This window comes from Macaca fascicularis, chromosome 9, assembly GCF_037993035.2.
Source record: "Macaca fascicularis isolate 582-1 chromosome 9, T2T-MFA8v1.1".
NCBI classification, from domain to species: Eukaryota; Metazoa; Chordata; class Mammalia; order Primates; family Cercopithecidae; genus Macaca; species Macaca fascicularis.
Genome location: NC_088383.1, coordinates 83,426,337 through 83,449,394, shown reverse-complemented (window position 1 = coordinate 83,449,394; position 23,058 = coordinate 83,426,337). Strand labels below are relative to the sequence as shown.

The window sequence follows — 23,058 nt, the reverse complement described above, 5'->3', positions numbered from 1 at the left end:
ACAGAAAAAATGGTATGCCAATTTTTATATAATGATCTATGCTCTGTAGAGTGGCATACATGGAAAAGATTTGTCAGAAGTAAGCCAATAACCATGATCACCTCTGGGTGGGGGAATTACAGGTGTCCCCCTCCAGGTACCCTCCCTTCCCCCAATTCCTTACACTTCTTAGTCCTCACATTATCTTGATAAGTTTGGGGAAAAAATAAATAAAACCCCTGAGGTTTTTAAGAATCAGAAACAATTTGAGCTCAAATCAATTAGTGGTCACCCCTGTATACCTTTTAAGTAAACCCCTCTCCCTGTAGTTCACAGTAGTGGCTTCTGGCTTACAGGGTGTCGCAGACAACTTCAGCTTAACTTAGTTTAAACAGTAGAAACACCAGACTATGAGAATTTTTCAGTTGACCAAAATTTTTTCAGCTGACTTGAAAAATCCAGCCACCTGCTAAAGGATGGAAAGACATGACTGGAATACTTAGGTGGACTCCTAACTCAGGTTGCATACAGGAAAGCAGACTACAGTGGCCCAGGGATAAGCAGCAATTTTCCAGGACTGAGTAATTTCTGGAGCTTGTACATTTGGAACACATTTACAACAGTCTGTCATGGGACTCAATCTAAAGGGGCTAAATTGCTACTTTTATTTATCCTCTGGGAGGGAATGTGAGAAATAATGGATCAAGTCACATGATACCAATTCAACAGCTATGCCAAATCCTTAATGTTCTAGAATTGGTTTCTGAAATCCTATGGTTTCATTGGTTTTAGAAAGCTTTGATTTGAAGAATCTCTTGGTGTACAAGTCAATTCAGCTGTTGGTTTTGAACATGCAAATTTGTTCCAATATAATATATTATTTGCTTAGGGAGCAATTCATTCTGCAAGAAAATGAACGCAGAAAACTGCACCTCTTGAACCAAGCTGCAGGGAAACACATAAAGCACACACACACCTCGAACAGACACTTTCACAGTGACATTGAACTACACCCATCCATATTTCCTTTCCCTCTGTTCCAGACAGCCCTCACTTTCACAGGAAGTCAAACCACAAACCGCAACCCTTCTGAGGCCCACTTCCATAAGCACACTGAGTCTTCCTCAAGGTAAAGTGCCATATTTGTTTGTAGTGTTTATATATTTCTTAAATGTTTATGTGTAAACCCACTGTTTTTAAATGTGTCACTGTTGAAGTTTTAAAGTGCTATGCCCTAATACCATTTTTCATATAAGCCCTGTGGTTTGTATTTGTGGGACTTTTCATAGTGTAGTGATTTTTAGAAACTAAAATGGAATTCATTTTCCTAAAAGGTTGTATAGGCTGGCCTTTTTCCTTTCTATATGAAATGTTTGCTTAATATTTTCTTGTGCAACGTAATTTGTCTCTGCAAAACAGGAGTAAATTCTAGTTATTCAAAAATTTTGGAGATGAGTCCCCACATATGTATTACCCACTCCCAAATTAGGGGATAAAATAAATATATTAGGTTGGCTATACAATGTTTGTTTGTTTGTTTGTTTTGAGAGACGGGGTCTGGCTCTGTCACCCATGCTACAGTGCAGTGGTGTGATCTTGGCTCACTGCAACCTCCATCTCTTGCTATTCAAGCTATTCTGCCTTAGACTCCAAAGTAGCTGGGATTACAGGCATGTACAACTACACCCAGCTAATTTTTGTATTTTTAGTAGAGACGGGGTTTCAACATGTTGGCCAGCCTGGTCTCGAACTCCTGACCTCAAGTAATCTGCCGGCCGCAGCCTCTCAAAGTGCTGGGATTATGGGCATGAACCACCACACCCGGCCTAAGTTCACTGATAAGAAAAGCGCCTCAGGCTACCACAGTATCTTCTAGATGTTTAATGTGAAAATAATGTGATTATATTTTATCTATAGAATGGGAGAGATGAGACTACATTGACTTGCCTATGACATCCTGGTAGTCGTTTACTAGACAACTATGATAGGAATTTGTCTAATTGACATTCACCTCTTATAAAGGCTATTCCAAGATGCAGCTCCTTCCCTGCTGCCCTTCTAGAACAAGAAATTAAGAGTGAATGACTTTCTAAATCACTCTTGAAAAGTGTATAGAAGTCTCAGTGAATGTGTTTATGCAAAAAGGCCAAACGGAGATCTAATATATACACATTTGCTCTGTCCTTTTTGTTACTTGAAGGGTTGTGCAAATACTACCTTTCCAAAGCCTTCCCTAACCCCAGGCAAAATTTATTACACCTTTTCCAAATACTTTGTATATACCTGTCATATACTATTTAGCATAGATGGGCCAGTCCTCAGCATCTTTTTTTTTTTTTAAACCATCATATCACCAATGCCTGCCTAACACTTTTGAGTAAGTTGTAAATACAGGGTTTTTGTTTGTTTGTTTTGAGACAGTCTTGCTCTGTCTCCTAGGCTGGAGTGCAATGGCACGATCTCGACTCACTGCAACCTCCGCCTCCCGGGTTCAAGCAATTCTTCTGCCTAAGCCTCTTGAGTAGCTGGGATTACACGCCTGTACCACCACACCCGGCTAATTTTTGTATTTTTAGTAGAGACGGGGTTTCACCATGTTGGTCAGGCTGGTCTCAAACTCCTGACCTCAGGTGATCAACCCGCCTGTCTCCCAAAGTGCTGGGATTATAGCCGTGGGCCACCACACCTGGCCCGAGATAGTTCTATCTTACACTTATGTAGGGCATGGCATGTGTGGCTGGGAACAGTGATCCCTGTCTGTCGTGAACTTCTTCCACTTACTAAAGCAAACCTGTATCACCCACCTTGAACCGTTGTTTCCATATTCCACAGTAGCCCCACCTGTCAGTTACCATCCTTACTATGCTGCCAGAGGACCACACTGGCTCTTCTTGGAAAAGCAGTCAGTTCGCATCTGATCTTACACTTCCTTCTCATTTTTTTTTCTTTTCTTTTTTTTTTTTTTGAGAAAGTCTTGCTCTGTCGCCCAGGCTTGAGTGCAGTGGCACAGTCTCAGCTCACTGCAACCTCTGCCTCCCAGACTCAAGCAATTCTCGTGCCTCGGTCTAGAGTAGCTGGGACTACAGGCCTGTGCCCCCAGGCCCAGCTAATTTTTATACTTTTAGTAGAGAAGGGGTTTCACCATGTTGGCCAGGCTGGTCTCAAACTTCTGGCCTCATGATTTACCCTCCTTGGTCTCCAATGTGTATTTGTTTGCTCATCCAGCTCTCCACATCTTTTATCCTCTGTTAAATTTGGGTCAAAGACTAAGGGGTGGTGAGGTAGTGTTGGCCTCTGTACTCATAATGCCCTTCCTCTCAAAGTGGAGTCCATTTGACCCACCCCGTACAATGTATGTCCTTAGTATACCCTCCACTGGCCCCAGGGCTGAGGCCTTTTTCACAAACAAGACACAGAAAGGACAATCCTGTTTTAGCTACAGCCAGTTGTGAAAACCTCCGCAGCCAAGAAAGGGAACTAACTTACAAGGCATGCAGCCAGTGACCTGGAGCCTGCCAACATTTCATTGTTATTTAAAAGTCAATTACTTTTCATTAAAAGAACCAGGACGAGCCAAAGTACTTCGCATACTACTAACATTTGCTACATTTTTATATTGTTTCAAAGCATATCTATGTAGGTTTATATAATAATTGCATAACTAGGCCATGTCATAACTTTTGCAGTTGGAAATGCCTGAGTCTGCATCCTGGTGACAGGACTGGCAGCATATATAACCTTGTGTCTTGGCCAACTTGTTATCCCAAGTCATACTGAATACCGTATTGAATACAGAATGATAACTAGCTGGGCGCAGTGGCTCACACTTGTAATCCCAGCACTGTGGATGGCCAAGTGGGCGGATCACCTGAGGTCAGGAGTTCAAGACCAGCCTTGGCCAACATGGTGAAACCCTATTCCTACTAAAACCACAAAAATTAGCTGGGCATGGTGGTGTGGGCCTGTAATTCAGCTACTTGGGAGGCTGAGGTAGGAGAATCCCTTGAACCCGGGAGACGGAGGTTGCAGTAAGCCAACATCGTGCCACTGCACTCCAGCCTGGATGACAACAGCAAACTCCATCTCAAAAAAACAAAACAAAACAAAACAAAACCCATTATATAGAATAACTAAATCACTTTTTCCTCTCCCATGGCTGACTGCTGATCTCATTTGTGAGCATCTTTGATAAGCTGGCATCTAGAAATAGAACACGTTGAATCTATCGATCTATAGTATATACGCACAGAGCAAAGTAAAGGTGTAACAGCACTTTTCTGAAGCTTATTAGTTTTACCCGGATGTTACTAAATCCATAACCTATCTACCACAAAGGGAAGTGACAGAAAACCAGACACTGATTTTTCTGGGTATTACAGTCCCCAGACACATGGCAGAAGACAAATGCATTTGAATGCATGTATTGATTATTCATGAAAAGAAATCCATATTCCGGTAAAAACATTATCAATTAGGGCCAGGTGTGGTGGCTTACACTTTTAATTCCAGCACTTTGGGAGGCTGAGGTAGGAAGATCACTTGAGCTCAGGAGATAAGAGACCAGCCTTGGCAATATAAGACCTCATCTCTACTAAAAAAAAAAAAAAAAAATACATAAGAAAATAATAAATAAGAAATTTAAAAATCACGCCTGTAATCCCAGCACTTTGGGGAGGCTGAGGCGGGTGGATCATCAGGTCAGGAGTTCGAGACCAGCCTGGCCAACATAGTGAAACCCCATCTCTATGAAAAATACAAAAATTAGCCAGGTGGTGGCACACGCCTGTAGTCCCAGCTACTCGGGAGGCTGAGGCCGGAGAATCACTTGAACCCGGGAGCTGGAGGTCGCATTGAGCCGAGATCACACCATTGAACTCCAGCCTGGGTGACAGAGTGAAACTCAGTCTCAAAAAATTAGCTGAGCACAGTGATGTGTGCCTGTAGTCCCAGCTACTCGGGAGGCTGAGGCAGGAGAATCACCTGAGCCCAGGAGTTCAAGGCTACAGTGAGCTATGATTGTACCACTGTACTCCAGCCTGGGCAACAGAGCGAGACTGTCTCAAAAAAACATTATACACTAGAATGGGAAAGAACTAAAGTACTCACCACGACTTACCTTTTATAAAGGCTCTTTGTTGTTTCTCAAATTATTCTACACATTTAAGATAACACCATACCACTGTCTGGAGGGAGCTGACATACTCAGACATAATCCTGAGGAGCATCAGACCCAACCAAAAGGATGGAGAGAAAAAGGCCAGAGGAATTGCTCCAGTAATTAGGGAGTAATCAGTAATGAACTCCCCAGCCTTCCAAAAAGCCTACAAATGTCGTTAAGGATGTAAACATTATGGTCCTCTCCCTTCACCCCAGGTTTACAAGGAATTAGGTCAGTAGCATGGAATTCAGACTATGGATAGAATATTCTTCCGACTATGGATAGAATACTCATTAAGGTGGGTCTGCACTGAAAGAAGCCACATTGCCTGGCTTTATCTTTGTTAGCTTCAGCTATTCAGAATAAGTTGTAAATGTGGTTAAAAGGTGGCTCATGCAAGAGCAAGCAGCAAAAGCTTTTGAGGAAAAACAATCGCCACAGACTGTGGGATCCTGGCAGGCTTTAGGGGACCAGCAGGTGGTGCTCTACTCCAGAACTAACACCTTGGCTTTCACTTAGTATCAAAATTAAATCAGATGGAACATATGAAAGCATTAGGCAAAAGAAGCCACTTTATCAGCTGAGGCACATATGGAAAAATGGTATTTAAGAAAGTCAAAAGCTCACCAAAGGAGGTTCACAAAATCATTTGAAATATTCCTCAGGCCAATTTTTCTTTCTAGCCAAGTAGTCATTATCCATCCCATGATGAGTGTAGGTAATTAATGAGAAATGCCACATGTAGGTAATCCATGTGAAATGTAATTGCTCACATTCCTGGCTGAACCTTGCCTGAAGTGGAGGGTGGCATAACAGATTACATGGAGCTAAATGATGGTGACACAGGGAAAAACAGTATAAGCAACTTGCAAGGTGTTACAACTTGGACTCCCACTTTCTTCTTTTAAGCTAAATGCTTTCAGATGAGAAGGAAAGGCTATCCTCTCTCAATATCCTGCAGGTGTCAGTGGAGACCTACATCTTTCCAGCAACCTAAAGGGTTACGAATACGTAAGCCTCAAGCAACCAACTGACAATAGCAGCCAGCTATTAAAACCAAGACTTCAAATTAAAACAGCTTGCTAAGGTCATATAGTAAGTGGCAGAACTCATATTTATACCCAGGATGACTGACTTCGGGCTCTTCTCTGCCCCCAGTGGTATGCTTGTCAACACACACAGGGAGAACTCTGGAAAAAGTCAATTTTTGATAAAGTCCTTTTAATGGAAAATGTAAAACCCCTTTCAACTTTAATGTACAAAGCCATATGTAACACTTGCACTTTAACAAAAGCAAGCCAATGTTTTAAAAAAATACATCATTAAATGTATATATGTATATATTTACATAGCATATTAAGTTTAATATTTAGCTTTAAAAGTTCACATAAATTTTACCAAAATGAGACAATTTTAAATAAATTACACCTTTTGAAAATGTTTAATTGTACAGTCAATAGCTTCAACAAAATATTGAAGTGTCTGTATTTAGTATCTACTTTATATACTTTATACTTTACAAATTTTACAATTATTTGGCAGTAATTTTCTGATTATGACATGACTGCTGTGCGATTCAGCAATTTCCCAGATGCAGGCAATAGCTGGTGTTTGTGTCCTATTCTCACAGTAACTGTCTCAATGTAGTGAAAAATATCAGTAATTTTAGTAAACTGTACAAGGTCACATTTACACTTGATCAACAATATAGCATAGAATTTTTTATTTTTTACCAAAAATAAATACATCATTTTAAATCTGGCATTTTCACAAACATCATATACACTATAATACAAAACAGCTATATAGTGCTGCTTTTAAAATTCTGTTTGTTTTATAGCTAACATTGAATCACAGGAGCTGTGACATAGGCTATACTGCTGCAGTGTCAGTAACAAGTAATTACTACAAAGAGAATTTCTTGGCACTGATGGTTTTATGAAGCGTAAGTCAGTGTGCATACATATCATCATTCAAGGTTAAGTAATCCCAGTTCAATGACCTAAACATATCAAACTGGATCACACTTAATTTTCTTCCATATCCTCTACTTCATCCTCATGTATCTTCAAGGCTCTCACCATTTCTTTGACAGCATGATACAAAATATTTTTAACCTGAAAGAGATGTTGATATTTCTAATCACTTCAGTTGGACAGAAATTAAAAAATGAAAACTTCCAGATTTTACAAAAAAAAACTATTTTAATAGGGGCCTAGGAAAGCCAAATATAAGAAAAATGTTAAGCCAAAAGGGACACTATAAATCATACAATTAAATACATGGTGGTGTTAATCTTTGTCACCCTAATGTGACCAACTAGGCAATGACTGCCTAAGCTGTTCTACATGTATATTTCTGAATATAAAAAGCCTGCAGAACAGGACCTAGAACACCTAACTCTTACCTGTAGTTTATCATCATAATTGATTTCTTCCTTCAAAAGTCTCAGTTCCTGTGTTAAATGAAATGACTCCACAAGATGTTCTGGAGACACAAAATCTTCAGTTACCTGAATACAGCTGTGAAAATTCTGAACCTATCCCCAAAAGAAAAAGAGTGAAATATAAGTTTTAGGAGGTGGAGCAAAGAAAAGCCGAGTCATTGAAAACCAATAAACACAAGAGACAATTCTGCTGGAGAATTTACTTTCTCCAAAACGTCAAATGGATTTTAAAGCAGAAGGCCACATTTTATGAGAAAGTTATGTCACTGAAAAGCTGCATGTAAAGTGACTTTGTAAATGGAATATTTTTAAATGATAAAAAGAAAATAACTTTTCCAGGAATCCTTTGGAGAGGCTGATAACCAGATATTAAATTATCAATTTTGCCAAGGTGGACTTTTAAAAAATGTGTTACTTTTAAAAACTAACTTGAAAGAATTTATGAGGCAATCTATCTGAGTATGTTTATTGTTGCTCCATTGGCTTTCAGGATTTTGGTCATTTCACTGTTAACTCTTACATCAGAGAATAAAGAAAAGGAAATGAAACTTTGTTAGGAACTGGACTGGAAAATGTAGTTCCAGACAGATCTAATGACCTCGACTGAGTTTCAGAAATATCCCAGGATTTTGGTTATTCGTGCCTTTCTTTTGTGACTTTCTTTCAAATTAGCCAATTAAAGATATCCCTTCAACCACCGGTGACATCAGTACAACAGTTTTTCAACAGTGTTCTCTCTCCTGACTAAACAGCTTTCCCAAGAAGCCAGTCAACAGTCTTATCTGTTATTTGCTCAGCATTTACAAACTGACTTTGCACTTGACTATAGAGCTGCTTTCTATTAATGCCAGTAAAACAAGAAAGGAAGGCCCAAGCTGATCCAATCTGGGATTTGTGGTGTTTGTAGATTGTCTTCTCTTGATATTAAAAAATGTCACAAAAATTCCTGGGAAAGGAGAAATAATTGAAAAACTAAGCATTTAAAGTTATTCTAATTTTAAGTATGCAAAATAAATTTAATTGGGAGGAGTGAGATGAAGGAGATAGTAAGTGGGAAATGGAGACTGTGGGAAAAAAAATCTAATTGATGATAGGGTGATGGAATTCCAGAGGGGCTAGAATTCCTCCTCTGGGCATAATGACCACCTGAACAGCTGCTGAAGTCTGCAGAGTTCTTTAACTCAAGCACTGTGCCTCTATTGATAACTTGGTAGCATAGTAAAGTAAACATTCTCTTTCTTTAATCATTAGGCTGTTGGTTCCTCTGGAGGATGAATATAGTGGATGCCTCACATTTTCAGCATTTCTGTACAGTCTCACTGGCTCTTCATAATGTGTCTGTAGAACAGATGCTCTATTTCACAGAGCAGGAAACTATGGATGAGATGTTCAGCGCCTGTCCCAAGACAAATCAGCCAATAAATGGCAAGTCAACAGGAGCCCAACTCCTGCGGTGTCTTGTCTTAACAGATGCTTTACAGTCCTGCTTATTAACTCTCATACCAGCATACACAGTCTCCAAATGCCCTCTCTCCTTATATCTTTCATTTATCTGAACTTAAGGAGAGTCTTTCCAATGTTTTAGCATGAAAGAACCTTTTGGTATATCTAGCTGTAGCATGTCCTAAAATCATTTGTAGCTCCAAAATGTATACTTGGTTCTTTTTAAATACAATTTCTCTTTATTGATATTCTCACTTTGTTCATCCATCATTTTCCTGGTTTCTGTTAGCTCTTTGAGCATATTTAAGACAGTTGTCTAGTAAGTCCAATGTCTGGGCTTCCCGGGGAAGGTTTTTGCCAATTTATTTTCTCCCTCTGAATGGGCCATACTTTCCTCTTTCTGTGTATGCCTTGTACCTTTTTACTGAAAACTGGGCATCTGAACATTACAATGTGTAATCATAATCTCTCCCTGCCTCAGTTTGCTGTTGTTGATTCCTGAGGGCTGCAGTCATCCACTTGTTTAGTGACTTTCCAAACTGTTTTTGCAAAGGCAGTATTCCTTGTTGGGTGTGGTCACTGAAGTCTCTGTTCCACTATCTCACTGGTCAGCCAGTGACCTAACAAGAGATATCCTTAAATGCCAAAAATCAGCTGCCCTTTTCTTCATTAGCAGTCTCTTGGTTGCTGTATAAGTTTTCGATTAGATTCCAGAGTTCTGAAAAAGTTCATTCTGTCAGTCTTTGCCAGCTTATGGTTGTTTTAAAATGACTTTTAGAACAGTAACCTTTATTAGTGCTTACAAGATGCTATTAGGTTTCCTAATGACCCCTACCTGATATATTTTGCATAAAGGCTTGAGGGTTACTTTGAAGAGCCCAGGTTCAGTTTTAAAGCAGAACACAACTCAACTTCTCATTTTGATTATCCCTTTTCTTTGTCACATTTGAGTCATTCATATTTCACTTCCTTGACATTGTCTTATTCATACTTGCCTAAAAGCATCAGTTATAATTATAAATAGGTAATGTTAAGAAAATATAATTTGTATTCACAGTAGGATTATTGACACTGTGATTGCTATTTACTCAGTTATTTGTGAGAACTTAGTGTGGAAAGATTTTGCCAAGAAGTCCTTTTGGTCATATGAATACAGAGAATTACAACTTTAAAATTTTCTAAACTCATGATAAATAACCAAACACAATCAATTAAACTCAGTATTTTTGGGCAAAGTTTACTAAAGATTATGTGTTAACTTAAAAACAACAACAACAACAAAAAACGGTTGCTGTTTTTAAGTAAAGGCCACTCTAAACCTCAGAATACTACAGAATCCTGGAGGTCAGTGTCATTGCTCTGTGGAGGGATGTACAGGAGTTTCACAGACTGAGTCCCAGTTACCAAGAGAAGATTTGTAAGTCTCCCATTCTAGAATAGTTCTTAGCACATAAAGAGGACTGTGGCTATGCTGCTTTCCCTCAGCTTGCTAAGATTATACCCCTCAGCTTCCTTGAACAGACAGCCCACTCTTCTCTCAATTTGGCTCTGGCAATGGTCATTGTTGACAGGCCAAAGAACAGAATCTTGTTTCTTCCCTATCACTGTTGGCCCCTGTCATGCAGAATCACTTGGTTGAAAATTTTTTGATAGGTGCCTTGGGTTTGCATGAGATTCCCATTTGTGTGGTTTCCAAAGTGTGGTCCCTGGACAATAAAATCAGCATTTCCTGGAAACTTGTTACAAATCTATAGTTTCAGGTCTCTCCCCAGACCCACTGAAATCAGAAACTCTGGTAGTGGGGTACAGCAATCTGCTTTATCAAGCCCTCCATGAAATTCTAACATATGCTAAAGTGTCAGAACACTGATTTAGAGTCTGATTATTCTGAGGGCCACCTACAGCCTACTGGAAGTGAAGTCATGAACAGTTTTCAGAACTTCTAAGACCTAAACAGGCTGTAAGTAATAATGCATCTCAAACATAGGTTAATATTGTAAACACTTATTACTTATTTTCTCTTAAAATTGCATTGCCACCAATTGTGAATTATGGACAACATCCTTTCAACAGAGTATAAAGAGCTGTGTTGTTGTCATTACACACATAGGAGAGGAAAGGTGGCAATTCCCTTTTATATAGCTGGCAATTTCTGTGCCAAAATATGTAGCAAAGAAGTTAGATCTTGTTTTGGATCACTCAGCAATTTAGTGGCAGAGCTCAGAATATAATTTGTCAGTCTAGATAATATATGCTGCCTTGGTGTATTTAGATATAACATTTTTTATAGATGAAATTGTATTTCTATAATCTATGTGAATTTTCTAACTATCTCAAAGAAAATGTGTATAGTCATAAAGTGGGTTCTAACCTAAGTAAACTTTTGGAAGTAGCCAGAGAAAGCACATATAGGAAGAAGTAAACATTTATATGTTTTACAAAAAGCCCAATATATATAAATTATAGAAAGCCATAAATTTGTTTTCATCTACCCTTGTGCAAAAACATGTTGTTATTGAGAACATATTTTCAGGCCTTCAGAATAGAGACTTATTAATAATACAAACATTAAATGCATTATTCTAGGCATGGGAAGAGAGCAATGGAAAAGATAAATCTCTTCATCATGCTTACGTTCTAGTGGGGGTTAAAAGACAATGAGCAAACTGAGTAAATTGTAAAGCATGTTTTAAGGTGACAACTCAAATGGAGGAAAATAAAGCAGGAAAAGGTGACAGAAAGTTGGGGGACACAATTTACAGCTTTAAACTAGACCTCACCAAGAAGGTGAAATTTGAATGAAGTCTAAAAAATTGCGAAGAAGCAAGTCTTACAGATACCTGAGAGAAAAACGATTCCAAGCAAAAAAGCTTAACAAGCACAAAAGCCCTGGAGAGGAAACATACTTGGTGTGTGTGGAAGTAGCAAAGAGGGCAGGATGGCTAGAGAGGAACTAGGAGAGCCATATGAGATGAAGGCAGTGAGGCAGAGGGGGAAGTGGATATGTAAACTAACCTAACTTTTAACAAGGTCACTTTGAGCCTACTAAAAGACCACTCTTCCCAAAAAAGTAGCAGCAGGGAGACAAGTATAAGCATGAAATCTCTTTGGGGTAACAATGATTGCATCTGGATAAAAGGAACTGGGGGAAAATGTGAGATACTGAATTTTCACTGTGAACGTTTTATACTTTTGAATTTTTCTATTTATGTATTATATTTTCAAAAGAAAAACATTAAAAAGTAGTATTTTCAACAAATAGTACTGTAACAGCCAAATGCCCATATGCAAAAAATTGAACCTCGATCCATACTATACACTACATACAAAGATGAACTAAATTTCATACCCAAATGTAAGACCTCAAACTATAATGGTTCTAGAAGAAAATGAGGAGAAAATCTTAGTGATCTTGGGCTAAGCAACAATTTTGTAGATACTATGAAAATATCATCCATAAAAGAGAAATTGATCAACTGGACCTCATCAAAATGAAAAAACCAGCCAGGTGGGCTGGCTCATGCCTATAATCCCAAAACTTTGGGAAGCCAAGGCAGGAGGATTGCCTGAGACTAGGAGTTCGAGACCAGCCTGAGCAACATAGCAAGACCCCATCTCCGTAAAAAATTTTAAAAATCTGCTGGGCATGGTGGTGTACATCTACAGTACCACCTACTCAGGAGGCTGTGGTGGAGGCATCACTTGAACCCAGGAGTTTGGGATTACAGTGAGCTATGACTGTGCCACTGCACTCTAATCTGGGCAACAAAGCAAGATACTATCCTTTAAAAAAATGGAAAAATGAAAAAAATGCTCTTTGAAAAGAGAAGCTACAGGAAAGGAAAATGTATTTGTAAAATACATTATCAGATAAAAGACTTATCAGAAATTGGCAAGAAACACTCAAAACTCAGAAAAAAAGCAGCTAAATAGACAAAATATTTGAGTACATATTTAACCAAAGTAGATATACAGATGGCAAATCAAGATATAAAAAGATGCCCAATGTTTAGTCATTAAGAAAGTGCAAAGTAAAACCACCATGAGACACCACTGTACACTTATTAGAATGGTCTAAAAACAAAACTGACAGTAACAAGCACTAGCGAGGAAGCAGAGGAAATGAAACTCACATAACCCTGCACTGGGAAATGAAAATGGAACAACCGATTTAGAGAACAGTCTGGCAGTTTCTTAAATTTAATCATACATTATAGTATCACCAGGCAATCCCACCATTCAGTATTTACTTAATAGAAATAAAAATCTATGTTCACATAAAACCATGTATATGAATGTTTATGATAGCTTTATCTATGATTGCCCCAAAGTGGAAACAACCCAAATGTACTTCAGCCAGTGAATGTACAGATTTAAAAAATGAAAAAAATATTCATACAACTACCCAGCAATAAAAAAAGAATCAACTGATAAACACAACAATAGGGATGAATCTCAAATACATTAAGAAAAGCCAGACTTAAAGGGTACATACTGTGTGATTCCAAATGTATGGCATACTCATAAAAGAACTATAGGGACAAAAAAGCAAGTTAGTTGCAGGAACTTTGGGTGGGAAGAGGTTGACTATAAAAGTGCAAGAGGAGGCCGGGCATGGTGGCTCACGCCTGCAATCCCAGCACTTTGGGAGGCTGAGGCAAGCAGATCACCTGAGGTCTGGAGTTTGAGACCAGCTTGACCAACAAGGAAAAACCCCATCTCTACTGAAAATACAAAATTAGCCAGGCGTGGTGGTGCATGCCTGTAATCGCAGCTACTCAGGAGGCTGAGGCAGGAGAATTGCTTGAACCCGGAAAGCAGAAGTTGCAGTGAGCCAAGATCGCACCACTGCACTCCAGCCTGAGCAACAAGAACAAGACTCTGTCTCAAAAAAAAAAAAAAAAAGTGCAAGAGGGAATTTTTTCGGAGTGATGGAATTGTTCTATATTTTGATTATGTTGTTACCTAACTATGCATTTGTTGAAACTCACAGAATTATACATTAAATAAGGTAAATTTTACTATATGCAAATTATGTCTCAATTTATAAAAATGACTACCTAGGTTAACTTTATAAAAACTGACATTGGATAAACTGAATATGTGAATAAAGATCTTCAAGGGAATCTACTTCGTATTATCAAAGGATTATTCCTATGTACCAAAAGATTTATAATACTAGTCTCTTAAATAGGCTCTTCTTTTGAGGGCATTTACATTTGAATACAGATTAGCTGTTTTCTGCTAAGAGGCTAGCAGTCAAAGAAATGGTGTATAGGGTGTACAGGTTAAACATGAATCATAAATAATACGACATCTCCGAAATAATCATAAGTCCATGGGAAAATATAACCACTTAACGTAAATACATTTTTTTTTCAGGAAGTTATCATAGAGAAAAAGGTACATTTATTATGACATTTGTTTTTTACTACTGTATCATAAATACCATTTGAGATCTAATAATGATAAATCTGACCCTGAATCTGATACATCCTAAAAGCTAAGTAGTATTTGTATGGAATAGTGTCATAAATGCTAAACAGTCAATGACTATACTTATATAAAATGTGAGAAAATTTCCTTGGTAAACTAATATACATCAGCTACATCTCAATTACTTAGCAGTGGAAAAGGTGGAGAACCAACTCTTGAGGAAAAGCAGTTTTTTGAGTTTTTTCTGGTTTCCCTGGTACACCTTGTTAATATAAGGGCTAACCTGGGCGGTAGTAGCCCCATTCCACCTATAGGAATCCACTGTGTACTTTTAATCCCATCCTCCATAACCACCCCATCTATTCTATGCCATTTTTCCTGGTGTTGGAAAAATTAGGTATTTTAAATTAGGTATTTATTTTAGTTTTTGTATTTTGTGGATTAAGTTACATAAATTACATACCATCTTTCTTTAGACAGGCCCCTGCTATGCTATCATGCTGAAGAGAGGCAGGAGGTACGCTTAAAGCCTGATAAAAAGTCTGTATACTGTGTCCCCCCATGCTTTTAAGACTCACTATTCAGAGGTATATATGTCACTAGGAGGGCTTAAAAATCAGATTTCAATCTATTAAATCAGAGACAGTATACAAATAGAAATCTGGCTCATGTTAAAACAATTTAAAATCTTAAGGTAATTATGTCAGATTTCTGCAAGTACTGGGATGTCATTTTAATAAAGGCAGACTGGTGCAGGTAATTCTCTTATTTGTGTCTTCTATTTATATCTATACTAAGAGCAATTTTTTTTTTTCAAAACTAGTTCTTTCAGTCAGTAAAAGATATACTAGAAATAAGTTTGTATATACCTGATGAAGTGCTCCTGCTGGCAAAACAATAGCATCACCAAGGAACTGAATAAGAGTACAGGTTCTGACTCCATACTCTTCAAGCAGCCTTTGACGGAGCTTTTTATTCACATACCAACTTTGATCACGTATTGGATCATGTTCTGGTAGAACTTCAAGGCCTTGTTCTTTTGAAATCTGAAATATGAATTAAAATAGACACCCCAATTTAAGTAAGGAAATGGTAAATCCTGTTCAGTTAAATTTCAATTTTATTTGTAATAACAAGTCTTTTGTTCTCAGAATCAATGGAACAACTGAATGAGCTTCTTCAGTTAAAAAATAACATTCTGCAATAATTTGGAAAGCCAAAGAATATAAAACAATACAGCAACACTGAAATGCTGTTAATAGTTAGTACTACTTCCTGCCTCCTTCCACTATGAAGTTTCCATCTATCTGGTTTCCTTCCTTACAATTGTTTCAAAAGTATAGCACATAGATGAGGAACAGGGTAGTTGTTTTTTTTACCAAAAGCCAAACCATTCATATGTATGGATTTCATAAACATTTACTGATCCTTTTTTAAGGTAAGTATAAATACCTTTACATGGCTAACCTTCTAGTGCTTGAAAAATCAATTTCTTTTTTTTTTTTTTTTTTTTTTTTTTTTTGAGACGGAGTCTCGCTCTGTCACCCAGGCTGGAGTGCAGTGGCGCGACCTCGGCTCACTGCAAGCTCCGCCTCCCGGGTTCACGCCATTCTCCTGCCTCAGCCTCCCGAGTAGCTGGGACTACAGGCGCCCACAACCGCGCCCGGCTAACTTTTTGTATTTTTAGTAGAGACGGGGTTTCACCGTGGTCTCGATCTCCTGACCTTGTGATCCGCCCGCCTCGGCCTCCCAAAGTGCTGGGATTACAGGCGTGAGCCACCGCGCCCGGCGGAAAAATCAATTTCAAGGGACTTTTTCATCTGTTAAATAATCTGCTTTAGAAGACACAAATTATCATACTTCAGATTAAAATACAGGTAGGTATTCAGGGATAAGATGGTACAAACAACGCTATAACTCTTTTACTTCACATTGATCACAGACAGAACTTATATCCTTTCAGAAAGATGATGTATCAGCACTGAAGATTTCTTAAAGGAAATCTCCATAATTACGAAGTTTAAAAAGTACCTGAGCAAAGGGTTTGAACCTATTACTTCAGGTTGATACATACATTTCTTTCAGAGTATATGACAACTACAGGCAAAGTATGATTACTCAAAATTTGAATCTATTCAGTAAGTATCATAGTATCAGATGTGATAGAGTAGAATCATTCCCTAGGTCAGCAGCCAAAAATATCTATCAGATTCAAAGAAAATAAAGATCCTACCTTCTTTAGATGTTTCCATGAAATATTTGTTTTTACATCCTGCAACTCCGGATAGCTACTTTTCGCCACCCAACTAATATCTGGCTCATCAACAGATTAGTCTTTTATTAACAGGGAATGGAGGAACACTACCAACTGGGAACAAATCATTCAAAACCCCCAAAATGAAACAGGCTTTCAAACAGGAACAAGAGAAAGAGGGCTTTGACTTTCTTTTTTTTTTTTTTTTGACGCGGAGTCTTGCTCTGTGCCCCAGGCTGGAGTGCAGTGGCGCGATCTCGGCTCACTGCAAGCTCCGCTCCCCCGGGTTCACGCCATTCTCCTGCCTCAGCCTCCCGAGTAGCTGGGACTACAGGCGCCCGCCACCGCGCCCGGCTAATTTTCTTGTACTTTTAGTAGAGACGGGGTTTCACCGTGTTAGCCAGGATGGTCTCGATCTCCTGACCTCATGATCCGCCCGTCTCGGCCTCCCAAAGTGCTGGGATTACAGGCTTGAGCCACCGCGCCCGGCCGAGGGCTTTGACTTTCAACAAAAAAACCCATCTACTTTGAAGTAAAAATTATGTAATGATCTTATATTGCTGAATGCCAAGTGAAGGTACGCTAACAATGAATACGTCCTTGCTCGAGCGGAAGAGATATTATTTGCAAACTAACTTATACCTTTTGAAGAAATTCCCTTATTTTGTCAACATCTTTCCCAGCATAAATATGCCACAGAGCACCAGGTATTTCACTTGAGTCCTTCAATCTTTTCCTTAAAATGTCATCCAAATCTTCCTCCTCAAATTTCTTGAGAATTCCTGAAACAAAGGAACATATTTTCAAACTGTTGGCAGAGACTACTAGAAAGCCAAGTCTCCTCAAGTTGATCTGTCAGAGCAGCAGAGTGCCTGACTAGGATCAGTACTTTTCTTTTTGTTCACCCAGGCTGGAGTGCAGTGATTTTGGCTCACTGCAGCTTCCGCTTCCTAGGTTCAAGCAATTGTCCTGCCTCAGCCTCTCACGTAGCTGGGACTACAGGTGCACGCCGTCACACCCGACTAATGTTTTGTATTTTAGTAGAGGCAGGGTTTCCCCGTGTTGCCCAGCTGGTCTTGAATTCCTGAGCTCAGGCAACCCACCCGCTTCGGCCTCCCAAAGCGCTAGGATTACAGGCATGAGACACTGTGCCTGGCCAGATCAGTACTCTTAAAAAGGAGTCAAACACAGTTATATGTTCATAACTTTTAGGACTACAAGAATAGATAAGTGGGTACAAAGCAATAGTGATTTTCCCAGTTTGTTTTCTGTGAACCAAAAAGCAGGAGACAGAAAACCTAAGAGCTACTATGTAAAATTTAACCACCTTCCTTCCCTGTCCGAAGGGGTGGTCCTAACAATGACTTGTACTCATAGCATTTCCTAACTTACAAAGGTCTTTTATGGTCACTATTTATTAGTTGGCCCCTATGCCTACTTAAGAATAAGGGATAACCTCTATTTTATACCTGAGTAAAAGGGTTCCATGAGGTGAAAGGTTTTACTCATTACCATTACTAATGAATGGCAGAGCAAAATGTATTCCGATTAATTTTGAGGGGCTCTCCTATTTGATAATGGTTAATCTATAATCAAATGGAAATGTTTCATGAATAAAGTTGTGGTTTTGAGGAAAATCAAGCCATCCTTCTAAAATGTTGACAAACTAAAATCCCTACACATATATGTATGTACAGAAAAAACTTCAGAAGTATATAAACAGAAACAGTAACTGGTTGTCTCTAAGTGTAGGATCACAGGAAGGTCCTTTTTAAAAAACTGAGTTCATGACAGTGAACATTTAAATAAATGTTCTTTTTAAAAATTTTGTATAAATTTAAGGGGTACAACTGCAATTCTGTTACATGGATATATTGCCTAGTGGTGATGTCTTGGTTTTTAGTTATCATCACCTGAGTAATGCACATTGTATCTACTAAGTAATTTCTCATCACCCACCCCTCTTACCCACCCTCCTCTGAGTCTCCAATGTCTATCAGGATAAGGAATCAACCTAAGTGTCCATCCACGGATGACTGGATAAAGAAAATGTGTGGCCGGGCGTGGTAGCTCACACCTGTAATCCCAGCACTTTGGGAGGCTGAGGCAGGTGGATCACCTGAGGTCAGGAGTTCGAGACAAGCCTGACCAACATGAAGAAACCCCATCTCTACTAAAAATACAAAATTAGCTGGGTGTGGTGGCGCATGCCTGTAATCCCAGCTACTCGTGAGGCTGAGGAAGGAGAATCGCTTGAACCCGGGAGGTGGAGGTTGCACTGAGCCAAGATCATGCCACTGCACTCCAGCCTGGGCAACAAGAGCAAAACTCCATCTCAAAAAAAAAAAAAAAAAAAGAAAGAAAGAAAATGTGATGTATATACACAGTGGTATACTATTTAGCCATAAAAATGAAATCATTGCTGGGTAGGTGGCTCACATTTGTAACTCCAGCATTTTGGGAGGTCGAGGTGAGTGGATCACTTGAGTCCAGGAGTCTGAGACCAGCCTGAGCAACACAGTAAAACCCGTCTTTACAAAAAAATAAAAAAATTAGCCAGGCATGGTGGCACCTGCCTGTAGTCCCAGCTACTCTGGTGGCTGAGGTGGGAGGATCTTTTGAGTCCAGGAGGTTGAAGCTGCAGTGAGCTGAGACTGTGCCACTGTACTCCAGCCTGGGCAACAGAGCAAGGAGACCCTGTCTTTAAAAAAGAAAAAAGAAAAAGAAAAATCATGTCTTTTGCAGCAACATGGATGGAACGAGAAGCCACTATCTTGAGCAAAACAACTCAGTCAAAACCACGTTATCACTTGCATAAAACTTTTTAAAGAAAGCTGTTACCTGCTACAAAGTATACATCAGATGTTTCCTAATTTTTGTGACAGTAATGTCTTTTTTACATTCAAACTTAGCTACAAGCATTTTTTTTTTTTTTTTTTTTTTTTTTTTGAGACAGAATCTCACTCTGTCGCCCAGGCTGGAGTGCTGGGGCGCAGTGGCACGATCTCAGCTCACTGCAACCTCCGCCTCCTGGCTTCAAGCGATTCTCCTGCCTCAGCTTCCCAAGTAGCTGGGACTACAGAAATGCTCCACCATGCCCAGATAATTTTTGTATTTTTTTACTACAGATGGGGTTTCACTATATGTTGGTCAGGCTGGTCTCAAACTCCTGACCTCAGGTGATCCACCCACCTCGGCCTCCCAAAGTGCTGGGATTACAGGTGTGAGCCACTGCACCTGGCCAGCTGCAAGCACTTCTTAATTGAAACATTTAGTAAGTGTTTACTATGTGCCAGGCACTGTCCTAGGAAGTTGGGGATTACAATTAAGAAAGATCCATTCAAGAGCTCATGGAGTTAAAGAGGGTCCTAATAAATCTAGACAAATAAACATCACATTGTGGTAAGTGCAATCATATCAGTACAAAGGGTACAGAGAGAGGTTAAGTCCTCCAGTGTTATCTGTGACCAAGTTTTTTCCCAGTCGTGGTGTTAAAAAAATAATAATAATAATAATTAAGGGCAATGTAAAAAGTTGATCATAAAAAAATCATCCTTTACTCTGATTTCTTTCTCTTTTTTTTTTTTTTTTTTTGAGATGGGAGTTTTGCTGTGTCATCCAGGCTGGAGTGGAATGGCACGATCTTGGCTCACTGCCACTTTCACCTCCCAGGTTCAAGCAACTCTCCTGCCTCAGCCTCCCAAGTAACTAGGATTACAGGCATACACCACCACGCCCAGCTAATTTTTGTATTTTTAGTAGAGACTGGGTTTCACCATGTTGGCTAGCTGGTCTCAAACTCCTGACCTCAAGTGATTCACCCGCCTTGGCCTCCCAAAGTGCTGGGATTACAGGCATGAGCCACTGCGCTTGGTGTATTTTTTCTTGTAGAGAGAGTTTAAAATGTTCTCTTTAAAAAATGACAGTTGATGTTTTTAAAATCTGTTTTCTTAACAAAATTAAAAGCTGGAAACTTTGAATTGGTTTTCTGACTTTCTTCCTTTAAATTTTATTGCTCTGCAAATTAAAAGTACATGAGGCAGGGGCGGCATCATAAGAAAGAGAACGACTGGCTAGAGTAGAGTAAGTTTACTTTCTTTAATGAAGACTTCTAGGGTGAATGATAATCTGAGTTACATTTGAAAGAATGAACACAGGAGTTTGCCAGGAAGACATGGAGGTAAGAGACACATGACAGATGGAGGAAAAAAGCATGATCTTTTAAGTATTTTTCAATGTGTTTGAAACATTATTATAACCCTAAAACGTTGTTTGTGACCACCTATAAAAAGTGACAAAAACTTTTTAGATAAAGACAGACAGCCAAAGATTATTTAAAATGTTGACATTCTCCTGAAATTTTCTCAAAAGAAATATGCTAGAAACAGACACTGGGGGATATGCATAAATCAAGATGAGGAAGAAAGTTCTAGCTTTTAAGGACATGAATGAATAGTAATGGAGGAAAACAGGTTAACTTCTATATTGTAATTTCTAAGTGCTACAGGGCAAGATCTGAACAAACTATAATGAGATACAAAGGATATAACTCCATGGCATCACAGGATTAGAAAGGATAAATAATCTGAACCACAGGTCACATTTCTGTGGCAGCGCTCAGACTATAACTCAAGTGTACCCACTGACTCTCAAATCTCTGGGGGATGGGAGTGGTAACCTATTATAGTCAATAGTGTCACTTAAAAAGCTGAGTAGCATAATGTAAAAATGAGTTTCTACAGTTTTGATGTATTTTAGGTTGTGTATTATAAAATTGTCAAATGTATACAAAAGTAGAGTGAATACTATAATGAATCCTATGTCCCCAGCACCTAGCCATTAAGCTATAGATCCATTCTGGGATCCAGATATAAAATTGATGATCTATTTCATAGCTGGATGTCATCCACAGAATTTCACAGAAAGTGCATGTGAAGTAGAAAAGGTAGAGAACATCTGAAACCCCAAAGAAGTCTCCAACTCCATAAGGTGTCAGAATCAGAAGTGGCATCACAGAAGCAGAAGACTATATTCAAAGAGGTTGTGATTAACGGTGCCATTTATTATAGACAAGGGTTAGTAATAAATGAACCAGAAAGATACACTGAATTATCCAAATATGTGTGAGTGACAGCAGTAGCAACAGTAATTTCAGACCAGTATGGGATAAGACTGCAATGAAGTGAAATGTAAAAGGAAAGTGACAGAGATGGTAAAATATTTCTTACGAGGTAGAAGCAATAGGATGGAAAGGTTTAAAGGAGGCTTTCTTTCGAGAAAGAAAAAATAATTAGACTTTGCTTTTATTGTACAGAGAAAAAGCCAATGAAGAAGAAAATGTTAAGGGCCTAAGATTGTATCTATGTCTTTATAAAGAAGGGAATAACTGACAGAGCATGATTTCAAAAAGAAATTCAGGGGACAGAAATGAAAACCTATGTACTGGATAGAAAGAGGTTACTTCCACTTAAAAGACCCCCTCTTCCTCTTTTTACTGGAGGGGAAAAAGAATGAGCCACAAACCATATTTTAATCATCTTTAGAACCCTAGGACTTAGTTTCTGTGCTTCAATAAATGTTTTCTTGTTGGTTTGTTTTTTGTTTTTTTTTGGAGATGGAGTTTTGCTCTTGTTGCCCAGGCTGGAGTACAATGGCACGATCTCAGCTCACAGCCACCTCCGCCTCCTGGGTTCAAGCGATTCTCCTGCCTCAGCATCCCGAGCAGCTGAGATTACAGGCATGCACCACCATGCCCAGCTGATTTTGTATTTTTAGTAGAGACGGGGTTTCAGCATGTTGGTCAGGCTGGTCTCGAACTCCTGACCTCTGGTGATTCACCCGCCTCGGCCTCCCAAAGTACTGGGATTACAGGCATGAGACACTGCGCCCGTCCTCAATAAATGTTTACAAGTGAGCTTAACAGTGTATTTTCATCAACACAATACTTAATGATAGAAAAGAAGTTAAAATATTCACTTTTAAAATTAAAATTTCACTTAGATTAAAAAAAAAATAGGAAAATTATTCAATCTTCAAGTAGTAAGGGCTAAAATGCCCCTACATCCATTGCAATTCTTTTTGAAATCTTCACTGTTAACTCAGAAGCTGATATTCTGGACGATACTAGTGAATGTGATTATTCAACTGTTATTTCAAAGACTACTTATTCTTTAAGTTACCTGCTTTTGAGAGAATGCCATTTCCTTTTGCTATGCCAACATAGACTAGAATATTTACAACATCAGAAACTTCAATATGGAGATTTGTTGTTCCTATATCATGATCTTTAGCAGCAACTACACCTGTGTATAAAACAAAATTTTACTTGACAAAATACTTTAT

At 38.8% G+C, this 23,058-nt stretch overlaps 1 protein-coding gene across 47 annotated transcripts in view; it reads right to left on the bottom strand.

Annotated features, from left to right (window-relative positions):
• Positions 1 to 6,341: 6,341 nt before the first annotated feature.
• JMJD1C (jumonji domain containing 1C) overlaps positions 6,342 to 23,058 on the bottom strand; it is a 365,022-nt gene continuing 348,305 nt past the window's right edge. For all 47 annotated transcript variants that reach the window (XM_074002015.1, XM_074002017.1, XM_074002030.1 and 44 more), the window contains 5 exons: positions 22,896 to 23,018; positions 17,359 to 17,498; positions 15,332 to 15,508; positions 7,545 to 7,676; positions 6,342 to 7,254 (listed from right to left, as the gene is read on the bottom strand). In XM_074002015.1, coding sequence (XP_073858116.1) covers positions 7,165 to 7,254; positions 7,545 to 7,676; positions 15,332 to 15,508; positions 17,359 to 17,498; positions 22,896 to 23,018 — 662 coding nt within the window. In that variant the 3' untranslated portion in view covers positions 6,342 to 7,164. The remainder of the gene's footprint in view (positions 7,255 to 7,544; positions 7,677 to 15,331; positions 15,509 to 17,358; positions 17,499 to 22,895; positions 23,019 to 23,058) is intronic.